The sequence below is a fragment of the Corvus moneduloides genome, chromosome 6, assembly GCF_009650955.1.
Source record: "Corvus moneduloides isolate bCorMon1 chromosome 6, bCorMon1.pri, whole genome shotgun sequence".
Classification (NCBI taxonomy): Eukaryota; Metazoa; Chordata; class Aves; order Passeriformes; family Corvidae; genus Corvus; species Corvus moneduloides.
Window position 1 is genome coordinate 54,165,514 of NC_045481.1, and position 12,424 is coordinate 54,177,937.

General features: G+C 43.1%; 1 protein-coding gene across 3 annotated transcripts in view; it reads right to left on the minus strand.

The window, feature by feature from the left end:
* The window catches only part of GALNT18 (polypeptide N-acetylgalactosaminyltransferase 18), a 209,147-nt gene extending 196,927 nt beyond the window's left edge, over positions 1-12,220 (minus strand). The window contains exons 1-2 of one of the 3 annotated variants that reach the window (XM_032112176.1): positions 12,158-12,220; positions 11,357-11,622 (exon numbers count right to left, since the gene is read on the minus strand). In XM_032112176.1, the coding sequence (XP_031968067.1) occupies positions 11,357-11,591 (235 nt within the window). In that variant the 5' untranslated portion in view covers positions 11,592-11,622; positions 12,158-12,220. Of the gene's footprint in view, positions 1-11,356; positions 11,623-11,765; positions 12,072-12,157 lie in introns of those variants that run through there. The other 2 variants (XM_032112175.1, XM_032112177.1) reach the window with 2 other exon arrangements.
* Positions 12,221-12,424: the final 204 nt, after the last annotated feature.

The following is a 12,424-nucleotide window of genomic DNA, read 5'->3' on the forward strand; positions in this document are numbered from 1 at the left end:
AACCCGTGTATCTTGTTTTTTAGTAACAGAAAGGGTATAAATGCACAGTGCCTTCAGAGATTACTTTATTACTTAAAAGTCTGTCTTAACTGGACAGTTAGAATGATAATCCAGTTGCTGGAGAAGCAAATATACAGAATTATCTTCCACTGAATCTGTGCCTACACAGAGAGCATTGAGTAACTCTTTTTCTCTGTTCCTTCTTTTCCTAAGACAGATAAACAAATTTTTTAAGTTACATGGCATTCTTACCTGGCAAAACCAGCCACAAAAGCCAGGTTAAATGCACAGGCTTTTTCTCTCAACCTGACAAGAAATATTCCCTGTGGTTGACCCAACACTTCAAACATACGGAGAGTTCTTATTCCTGCGAGCATGTTCTCAGCTTCAGGACAGCCACTCACAGCCCAAAAGCTGCTCACACAAAGCTCTTTGTAAGAAACCATAATCAGAAAGACATTGGTGAGTAAAACTAAGCAGAATCAAAAAAATATCACTCTCCATGATCACCCCAGTGTTATATTTACCACCTCATTGTTTTAGCAAAACCTGGGGCTTGGGGATTTCTCTATAACCTACACTTACCCATAGAGTTAGTGATTGCAATCAGGGTATTTCCCTGCTGACAGCCACACACAGCATACCTTGGGCTGAGTGGCTGATTATCCATCAATCCCTGGAAAAGAGATACAGGTGGTAAACATGCAGCCACATGGGACAGTGTTTGCAGTGACACTTTTACACCACATCTCCTGGTACCTCTCTGCTTTTTTGCCATGGTCAACATCTCTCTCCCCATAGTGTGAAGACAATACCAGTATTTCATCAGGTATTGCAACCTTTTGCCAGACTAAAACAGAAGCTTTTGTCTTCCTCTTCATCTCAGAACACAAACAGAAACAGTCTGAAATATATTTAGACTAAAATTTTTTTTCAAATGTTAATTTTCGGGAATGTTACCAATCCACTTTTAGTAGATGGTTTGCTATTTAATGTCTCTAGGCAGGGAGAAAAGCTTTAATCAATAGAATCAAAAGAAATGCTGAGAAATTACATGCAATTTCACAAAATCAAAGGCATTTCCTACATATTGTCAAGCAGACAAAAACATATTGACATGTTATGCAACGAGCTAAGGAATGTTTCCCACGTTACAACACTGAATTTCCTTTTACGTTGTTTTCAAATCTCCAGGTTTCCTCATAATAAGGAATTTTACTCTGTCATAAATTTAGAAATTCTCCAAGAGCAGCTTAATTAAGAAAAAAAGAATCCAGAGCAGAGTGATTAAAATCCTATCCTCTAGAGCTGGCAGTTGCCACATAAAAAGCTTTTACCTCTGCTTACTTCTAACAAGAAATCAATAGTGTGGCTCCCCATTCACTCTGGGGCCCAGTATTCCACCTGCATCTGCAATCATCCAGGAAAAGAGACAAAATGGGCAGGGATCAGCCTAGCCACCAGCTATTACTCAGTTACTGCAGACAGCACTGACAACAGTCTGAAAACCTGATTCCAACACACCTCAGGCAATACTTCCATCCTTGCGCTTCCAGGCTCCAGGAGCCTGCTCCTGCTGCCACCACACTGAGATATTTTGCAAACACACTCCCATGTGCTCTAACCAAGCTCTTGCTTTGGTGCTTGCACTACCATTTACAGACTCTTACATGTAAGCCCCTGTCAACCAACGGTGAAGCCCCTTCCTACCTTCCAGACAAGACATATGGATCCTTAGCTTAACCATATTTTTATAGAGAGATTTCATATAGAAAATATTTTAGATATATTTAATATTTCTATATTCATCTGCATGCAAAATTTTATCTCAGTACTTAAATGAGAGTAGTAGAATCAGCACTGTGAAGGTGCTTTAAACAAATTTTATGTCTTTTTATGTAAGAAAGACATAAGCTGTGCTGAAAACTCGTGTGTCGATGGAATTGCACTTTTAGGAAGTATAACAATAAATCAATGGGATTTAACTATTTCTATACCAAAAGCATTCCTGTTACAATGGCAGCAAGTGGGAGCGATGTATCCAAACATGAGTCTGCTGTTGCCACTTTGTTACAGCTTTTTCTGCTCTTGCTGCTTTTAGTGCCTAAATTCACCAGTCTTCTTGCCATTCTGTACAGCTTTACACATCCCTTTGGAACTTGTGTTTGGGTTTTTTTTATTGTTGGTTAGTTTGGTTTATGTCTAACAGTTTTAAATTAAGTTTAAACTTGTACAGCTTTACAGGCACATGAAAACATTAGCTAAACAGAAGCTTGAAATACCTCATTTAGTTACATCTAAGTTTAATGATGTCATAATCCTTTATGGCTGACATCATGTCGTAAAGTCACAGAGTTCTAACTCTAAAAAACCAGGATCAAAACAACAACAACACACAATTATAATATTGGAGACCAAGAGCATCACAATTTTGGTTCCAGGCCCAGTATTTTGCTTATGATAGTCTGACTGTATGCAAAAAAATTATTTCTTACTTCATTAAAGGTGCTACACATGTTTTAAAAGATCCATATAAACTAAATCAAATAGATTGAAGTCTTCAGTTTTTGAATGCTAGATTTGGGGTTAATTAACAAGCAAATATTTGTAGCAATCTACCAGATGTGAAACTGGTTTTGATGCGACAGGAAAGCAAAAGGCTTTCAGAAGAGAATCAAAAATGGTGCATCGCCTCTTTCCACTCCATGGAAACTCACTAGCACCAGTTCACTAACACCAGTGGAGACTCCATAGTTTCCACTCAATAACTGCAATTTCATATCAGCTAAAAAAAGATAAAACATTCAGGTATTCTTGTGCAGACTGTAGCTTTTGCTGTATTTTTCTCCTCCTTGACCCTCCTCATCCTCCAAACTGTTAAATGTGAACACGTTTTCTAATCAGAAATTCCACAGAAATTACAGCATACTACTCCCACACCCTTTGCTTGAACAACTTAAAATATTCCTGTTAGCACAAGTAGAAGAGGGAAAGGCTGACATAATATGATCATTCCATATACAGCTGGCAAAATTATAAATACCTCAGAGAAAGAAAAATACATACAACAATGTTATTTTAAAAATGATTCTGTGCTCAGTTCTGCAAGCCCTTTTTATTCTGTGCACAGAGAAATCCCAAAAGACGTTTTCTCCAACCATAATTTCATTGCAATGATAATCCTGTAATGGATGAGTACAGACTCACTGAGTCTGCAGTGCTTGAAAAGTTTATCTGACAGTTTTACTTTTACCTCCAGCATGCCAAATCTTCTTGCAAAGCCTCTGGCAAGTCATGACTTGACGCAGAAAGAAAAGCTTCAAAGGAATTTGAATCCACCATGAAAGCAGGGACAGGTAATTCTCTGCATTAGTTGGATGATTCATGAAAGAGATCTTTAGCTAGATTCAGATTACATATGAGGAAGTCTAAAAATCTATATTATCTCCCTAAAATGAAGACTAGAATGATCATTTATCTATGAAGAAAAAAAACCCCAGAAATACTTTTTCTTATACTCTTCAGAAAGCTGCTTACAGAAATCCTATATTCTCAGAGATCACCTGTGACAGCTCTAATAAAAGGAAAATTCAAACATTCACATTTAAAATACAGTCCTTGATTTAGGAGATAGGAAATGTCAAAACCAAAACTACAACAGGATTTCCACACCCCTACTGACATTACTAACAGAAGGTCACTGAGCTCCTGAATTTTCAGTATACAAGCAGAGATTTAGGCAATTATGTGGTATTTAGGATGTGCTAATTATAACATGCATGTTGGGAGAGCTCTCTAATCTCATACTTCAGGGTTCATGTCAGCCTCAAATTTGTGTCAGTGGACAACAGATGTGGCTGCTGCACCCCACCACCACTTGGCTGCTGCAGGACTCACACACTCCCTGGGCTCTTCCTGTGAGAGAAGGGACCTTGGGTCTGATTCTTGTGAGCAACTCCAGCAGCCAGTCAAAGCTGCCACTAACAGTCTCTAAAAATGGGGCCGTATCAGTTCTCTCTATCCCCCTCCTCTGCCCTGCTCCTGCAGACCTCATCCATGGAAATGAAGGTCTCCGCGTCAGGGGCTGCACTACACATTCATATGGCACTGATCACAGGACAGCTGGGATTCCTGCCAGCTGCCACAGCGCTGTTGTCATAGAAATAAGACATTTTAAAAATCTCATGTGTTTAAAACACAATCTAAGTAGCGAATATAGTAAGAATCCCTCACAGACTTGAGAAGACAAATTGACATTTTAAAGGCAGAGCACTTCAAAGTAGCAGCTTGGACCTTCCACCTTCATATTCTAAAACAGAAATTGGAATATTCTTGTTTGTTAATTTTCAAAGCCAAGTAAAGGAGATGCTGGAGAGCTGTAATAATGACCATCACGGTTTCAGCTCCTAAACATCTCTGCCTTTCCCTCAGAAAACGGGAGGATATCAGGTTAAAAACAGCACCTTAGTTACAAAACACCAGTTGAGCAGGGAAAATTTGTGGAGAAAACAGGAACAAAATGTTGTTGCAGAGAGAACACACCTGCATTGCACAACTGGAGAATAGATTCAGGTGTAGATAAGAGCAGCATGAAGTCAAAGCATTAAGTTTCACATACCCGAGAATTTCAGTGTCTGTCCAGAGTATTTGTCCACACTAATCCAACAGCTTGTTACTGAGCTGTTTATCAAGTTACTAAAATGAAGGAGCCCTGCAGTTTCTCAAGAGGCTACAGAGAGCACTGGAAGGCCAAGGGCAGCACAGAAAGATACCTCCAGAGATGATTAAAGGAAAACAATACAGCAGATGAATGAAGAAGGATTTGCCTCAGAGGAATGAAGTTAGTTTTCACAATACGTAGTTTTCACTTTTGCATTAGACAGAAATTAAACTTCATTAGTTTTGTTAATTGTGGACCAGTAAATTCCTTCACTGCTCTGGACTCAGGGACACTCCTAAGACACCACAGTGCCCAGGGTCTGATCTCCAGGCCAAGTGTGGCTGACAACATAATCTTATGGCCGCAAGAAACGAGGACAGCCATTAACCAGCTACAGAAGATTCATGTCCCATTGTGTCCCTTTCCACACTCCATACATTAATAGCTGATGATCGAGTTCCTGGGCTGTTCCAATGACAAGCAAGGATCCCCCATCACCCTCAGGAGGCAGCTAAGCCCTAAGCCCTCTTCACAACTGCCACCGCTGTCTCAAGATCTGAGCCAAATCTGAGCTTTTTTAAATCACCACAGATTTTCTTTACACATCATGTCTCTACCATCCAGAGGGGTAATATCAGCCTATCCCATCTCACCACAGCTTATGTACACTTCCACAGTGTAACACTGATGACAGGACCTTTCTGTTGAACGCAGAATTTCAGTAAACTGCTTCTGTGTATTGTCACAGGCAAGGGAGCAATGTCAGGTGGAGAAAGGCAAAATCTGCCTCACGAGATGCCATGAGAGAGCGAGAGCCCAGGACCAAGCTGATCCCACACGTTACACACAATTCCCAGCAGCTGTGCATAGGTCTTGCTTTATGTTTCATTTCAGATGTATTTACCTCTATTCTGGTCATACAGATAAAAATCACTCGTTAGTACTAAAGTAGGCATAACAAGCTGGCAGGAAAGACCTCAGCTGGAACTCCTGCACAGCTGCAGGCTGCTTGTGCCAGCCTAAGCAACATTGCCCAAAGTGACACCTGAGTGGCACAAATGAAGCACTGAGTGCAGGACCTGAAGCAGAACAGCTCTCTCCATCTCTGCTCAGCCCATACATCATCTGCTCAAACACTGCACTAAAAACCCCCCTCCTTCCACTGAGGCTGTGCCATTGTGCAGAGATAACATATGTCAACAAAAATGAACTTTTTCAGAGAAAAAGGCAAACTTTTCTAGCTTAGCAATGAGGGAAGTTGTGGAGGGCATGGAAGTCGCAGCTCTGCTCCTGATTCATTTTTTTAACCTTCTGTTGAAGACTTTCATGTGAACTACAGAAATTGTCATGATTGAAGGAAACGGAATCCAGGTCAATTCCCTTCCCAACTACAAAGCTATCATTCACTCTCACTCAGTAGCCAAATAAAACTTTTCTTCTTTCTCTCAAAAGACCCAATCTCAAATAAATCTGTCATGCCATTCCCATTGTATACACCTGAAGAAACAGAGCAATCAGGAAAATGGAAAATAAAAAAAAACCCAGAAACCTCATTCTGAAGAAAACAACTTTAATCATGGAAAGGAATCATTCAATATCCAGTAATGAAATCCAGTTACCTTAATAAGGCCAAACTACCACTCCTCAGTTTTGCCCACTGCATCCTAACCCCAGTGACGTAAATCCTCAGTGGAAGAGGCACCAAGAATATAATTCGAAGGGAGCTAAAGATATTAAAAGCACAAAAAGGTTAATTTTAATAATAGTAATAATATACTATCGAGTTGTAGTCAACATAATCAACAACATTAAGTCTTCAGTAGATTGTCCTTGAAATACCTGCACCTCCAGTATTGCTTGAAAATTTACAGCAAATTAAGTCTTCCAGTTGAAATAACTGTATTAAGGTTTCTTTAGTGCACTCATCCCTAAGCATGGCAGAACATGAAAGTTAAATTCCAATTAATCTGCACTGACATGCAGCCATCTAGAATGACTTGAGAAGTCACAGCCTAAAGAGAAAAAATAATGGGATTAATCCCGCCTGTCTTACATCTGCAAGGAGTTGCTTCCATTGCAATTAGCTACATTGGGACAGCAGATCTCTCTGCTTGCACAGAGACAGGGAATACAGAGCCCTCTGCAGTGGAGCAAGAGCTGAGTGTTCCCAGGGCTGCTGCCTGGTGCTCATTTGTTTCTCAGTAGAATAAATACGCTGCAGTGAGTGATAAACATGCCTAATTGCTTTTGAGCTTGAGGGAAATAAGCTGGGGGGATTTAGTCATTAATTATTCCCAAAAGGAAAGTAACTCAGGAGTAAGAGACATGGTGGAGTGGCCATTTGAATCCTATTGAGCTGACTTTACAGAACCCAGCTAGGGTTAGTTAGCCAGGCTGCAAAAGACAGAAGACATTCTTCTTTGTTTGAGATCAAGAAATAAAGGGTAAATAACAAACACAACATTTACTTACTCAAACCTTTCCCAGGCTAAAATGAAGAATGTGGCTTGACCTAGCTCCCAAGCTCAAAATACGCAGTTTCTGAAAGCAAATAAATTCACCCTAACACCTGACACAGGTACTGAGTGAATCACACACTGGAGACCTCCCTGTGCCCCAGCTGACCACAGAGGGTGATCAGATATCCAACTGTGGGATAGCTAATATTAGCTCAAGTAAATCCACACAGCAAATCATTCTAAGCAGGAGAATGAAAGATAATGTAAACAACTCTTCTCTCACAAATTTCCCCAAGCAAGTCCACACAGTGTCTGATATTCCACTGATAAGATCAGGATGCAGCAGGTTGCAAGGATGGATGACCAAAATCCCAGCTGGACACAGATGTCTTAGTAACCATCCATCGACCTCAACTAAGAATTCAGCTAGTCCAGAAATGAACTGTGTGCTACAACTTCAATTTAGATCTAGTCTTTGTCTTAACTGTTTAGTAATTCTGTCTAGGTCCAAGAGGTTGAGAGGAAGAATGGGGCAGGGGCAAGAAGCAAGTTCATGACATAGATTTCATAGCCTATAATCTTTTAAGATAATTCTGGAACACAAACATCATCTGATTAAAACTAGGAAGGCTGAAAAATACTAAAATGACATTGCATAATAAGACAGGATGATGTGCAGAGGTGTTTTGAGTGATATGGGTTTAATCACAGCTTAGCTTTTCAAGGAAAATGAAACTATGGGCTATGATGGCCTAAAGTGAGGCTACAGAAACCAATACATTCCTCCCTTTTTGCTAGTTTTTTTCACATTGTCACTGATACAAACTACGTATCAGATTGAGAGCAGCCTGCCCACTCACCTGATCTTCCAACTGCACATATGACTTAGGGCAAGTTTTTGGTGTCAGAGCCAATGCATGATGCATTATTAAGATGAAGGATAAGTCATGATCTGTCTGAAGCACTCTTGAATTGTTTTTAGTAAAGTGAGAGTGTTTGGGGGTTTTTGAGCCAGTTTGGTGCTTGGGAACTCAACAGAACACAGTTTTTTCTCTCATTTGACACTCGTTAACCTTAGCCCTCTAAAGCATACTTTCTGGGAATAAAGCTCAGTGCTACTACACAGTCCATGTGCCACACACCTTTGTCAGGCATGGAAGGGCTGCACTTTGCATCAAGCTACCCATCTGGTCTTTTACTCAGTTTCTTTCAAACACATACACACAATTAATCTCAAAAAAGACACCATCCTGTTTGCAAACTCAAAAGGAGGTGGGAACTAAAAGTTTCTCTCAGTGGGCTGCCCGCTAGCATGGAGCATGTGCCTCCGACTGAAGATTTGGGCTGGAGGGGAGGAGAATCTCCTTGGTACTTGAATGCTGGGGAGCACTCAGACGTAATTAACATCACAATGCCACAACACACTGCCACAGAAAATCCCGCAGGTCGTTATCATTGCAAAAAGGTAAAGTCATTTCACCAAAACCGTGTTGTGAGCTGTGTCTGGCCACAAGCCAAGAATTCAGGATTCCCAGGCTTCAGACAGCTCAAGTTTCAGCATTGAGCTTTAGCTCCGCAAGATTCTTCTTTCGGTGGCCTGGGATTTCCCTGTCCATACCGTTCTTTCCAAACACAAGGCATGCAGGCTTTGATTCCCTCTGAACCTCTCTTACCTGGAAGTCTCTTTTCAGTCTGACACTTTTCTTGCCATGAAAATGTCTTTTTAAAAATACATACTTTAAAAGGGGTTTTATATGAAGGCGCGTCTCATTTCTAGGACACTTGATAAAATATTACAAGATTGCAATTTATATGCTAAAGGAATTCCCAGATGGCATCTAATCAAACAATTCAATGAGAAAGCAAATTAAAATGAAATATTAGCGCAACCCCATGTGTAAAATGCAGCAGCTAAAGCTCTCTGGCATTTGCAGGATAGCCTATGGAATGTAATTCTATTACCCGTGCTAATTTCATGCCTGTTCAGCACTGCAGAACATCTGAGCTATTGAGACCTCTCTCCAACACCAAAAAGAAGTGGTCCAAGGAAAAAGTTTATTAGCAAGCTACAGATAACCCTTATAACCATGTCTAGAATCATTACAGCAGCTGGTTTACTCAATTTCTGGCAAGAACTCTCAAATGTGTAATTTCTTAAAGCTGACCTTCAAGTTCAAATCAAACCCAATCAAGCTTGGGATATTTCTTTCAGTAACTCCAGTGAGTTTTGTGCCCTGACCCAGAATTCACAGCATCTCATAATTCTAAGCAAAATCTGATTAAGGTAACATCCTATTCTGCAGTATCTGCCACGGGAATTTCTGTGAGAACCCCCATTATAATTATTTGGCAAATAAAAGTACAGAAAATCCACTTTGAGCTAAGGATCTGTGATTTTTATTTTATTTCTTTAAGACTAAGTAGTTTCAATAAGGCATGAGAAGCTTGTAAAGCTTTTTTTTACCCCTACTATTTTAGTATTTATCACCAAACTGTTCACTTAGTTAATTTTGAAAGACCCTCTTCAACTTTAAAACGAGCACTGTTTAAGGAAAAAACCATCTTGTTTGGCTTATGGATAGTCACCAAAAAAAAAAAAAAAAAAAAAAAAAGCTTTTGCTCTAATCCATGTTATACTCTCTCCTGGTTTAAGTGTACCTTTCCTCTGCTCCTCTGAGGACTACTTACCAAAGGCACCAATGTGGTTAGTTTCCTTGAAAAGAAACAAGGCTGTTTGAGTTTCAGACCAACAAACCTGAAGGAGTTATGCTCCAGCCTCATAAGGGAAGACAATTAACTTTGTGTATCTCACTCTTAGCCAGAGCCTTTTGAAAAATCCCTGCCTTCATATATGCTTCCACAGTGCACTCCACTGGCACACAGACAAGAATACATTTCCTTTTAAAAATCCATTTCAGGAATCAAGAAAAACTTAAGGTCTGCATGATAGAACTTAAAACTTAAAGAAGCTGCTATAACCCATTCTCCAGGGAAGAAAGGGGAAAAAACATTATAAAAAGCAGCATTTTACTCCTTTAAGCAAGATGACAAGACTACCTGAGAAAGAGTCTATATACAAAATGAATGATGATATGCCATATTTAAAAAGATATTAACACAAGTCAAAGCAAAGTAGCTGGGTTTTAATAGCACTACAAAGTCATGTGTATTGACCAGCAGGGAAGCCCCAGCTCATAAGGGATTACCCACCCTGCTCTCTCCACTGGCTTCATATTCCCAGACGACCAGTTGGTCACAGCTGGAAGTGAGCAAGATTTTTTGCACTGGTGATAGGTGTCCTTCACCACATGGTCTACTCTTCTTTTTCAGATTTAGGAGAGACTAACTGGGGTTTGAGCATTCAGTGGAGGTTGGTTATGCAGAAGCAGAGAAAGATGGTCCCTCTAGATTTTGTACAGGCTCTCACCTACCCTCAAGCCTCCTTACCATCCAATTCACTTGGCAGGCTGAGAGAGTGACACTATAATGCCATGCAGATGATGAAAATATAAAGGAAGACACTAAAGATCCCTCAGTAAAGCAAAAGTCATGTAAAATCCCAAACTCACAGGAAATAATCTTATTCTCTCCCACTGTTTGCCCACTTCAACCCTTCTCCCAAAGCACCCATTAAAAGGAGATCAAATTAAAAGGCATTACACAAAGAGATTGCCCCAGTTATAATCCCAAGAGGCTCCCGGCAATACAGCAGCACTAAGGGAAAAGCTTCATCACCCCAAGGAACACAGAGACTCAGCACGGATTAGCAGAGTCAGGCTTAAAGGGGGAAGAGAACAAGAATTCCACTCGCAGCAGCCCGTTTTGAAAAATAACAAATAGAAATTAAAAAAAAAGAAAAAAAATACAACAACAGCACGACGGGAAGCGGGTCTTGGCGCCGAGCCCTCCCCGCGCACCCCTACTTGAGGAAGGCGGAGGCAGGCAGGGAGCTGAGGTTTGTTCCAGCCCCAGGCCGAGCCCCGCGGGTGGGGGCGGCTCCCGCAGGTCCCCCCCGCCTCCGCCGCTCCCCGGTCGGGCTCCGGGAGGGCTCCCCCGGCGATCCCGCACGCCCCGCGCAGCGCCGGCTCTTCCGGGCTGGCGATGGCTCAGCCGATCGCCACAGACGCGACAGACACACGCACACACGGCCGACACAGAGGAGGGGATGGAGGCTGCACACGGCAAGCGGCGGGCGGAGAGGGGAGAGGAGGGCGAGCAAGCGGGGGTGAGGTGGTACCTTGGATGTGCTGCTTGATGACATTCTCCAAATGGTCCAGCCTTTCTATAATCCTTAAAGTGTCCCCTTTGTCTTCTTCTAACTTTTTTTCTGAGATCGGCTCCTGCACTTTCACATAAACACTGGCAATGTAGTTGGTCACCCAGCCCACGTACAACAGGCAGACGATGTTAGTCATTCCACTCAAAATCACGCAAGTGGACACTAAAGTTTTGGTTTTCCTGGTGCACACCATCCTGAGATCCCTCCATATAGCTCCAAAAATCCTGTGATCCAGAAAACAAAAATAATCTGCGATGAAAAGAAATCCTTTTCCCCCCTTTCCCCGAAACGGAGACCACTCCGAAGTCAGTAAATTTCCATGCAAAAAGTTCTCTAATCCACAGAATAAAAAATACTTGTCGCCTACCTAGAAGGAGAGGTGGGGGCGGGGAGGGCTGATAATTAGAATCCTGGCTTTGAGTACATGAAAATAGCTGAAACTTTGCGATGGCAGTGCCGACAGCAGACAGCGAGGCGTGCCAGCCGCCCGGCTGCCCGCTGCCTTCAGGCACCGCCCCCCGCCCCGGGCATCACGGACGCCGGCAGCCCAGTGCCCGAGCGCGGCAAACTTTCTTCCCTCCGACGCCGCTTCCCATCGCAACCGGCCGCGGCTCCAGCCTCAGCCCTGGGGAGCAGGCTGCCGGGGAGCGGGACTCGCCCCCCGCCGACTGGCAGCGCCCGGCTCCAATGGGGAGCGGCGCCGGCGCGGGGGCCGCTCCCAGCGCCGGGCCGGCGGGGCGGGCGTGCGGCGGGACCCACCTGCTCCTCGCTCGCACACGGGGCCGCGCCGGGGCCCCTCCGCCGCGCTGCCGCCGGGGCGGGGGCCGGGCCGGCGCCTCCCTCCTTCCCGCCCTCCTGCCGCTCCCCGGGCTGCCTGCGAAGGATCCCCAGCCGGGAGAGGCTGCCGTTCGCTGGGCGGCGGGGCTGGGAGAGCAGCGGTGTCGCCGCTCGCACCCGGAGGCGTCCATTTGCCTGAGCGGTGAAACCGGGGCCGTGCCTTGGGCTCAGCGGAGCTCTCGGCTCCCT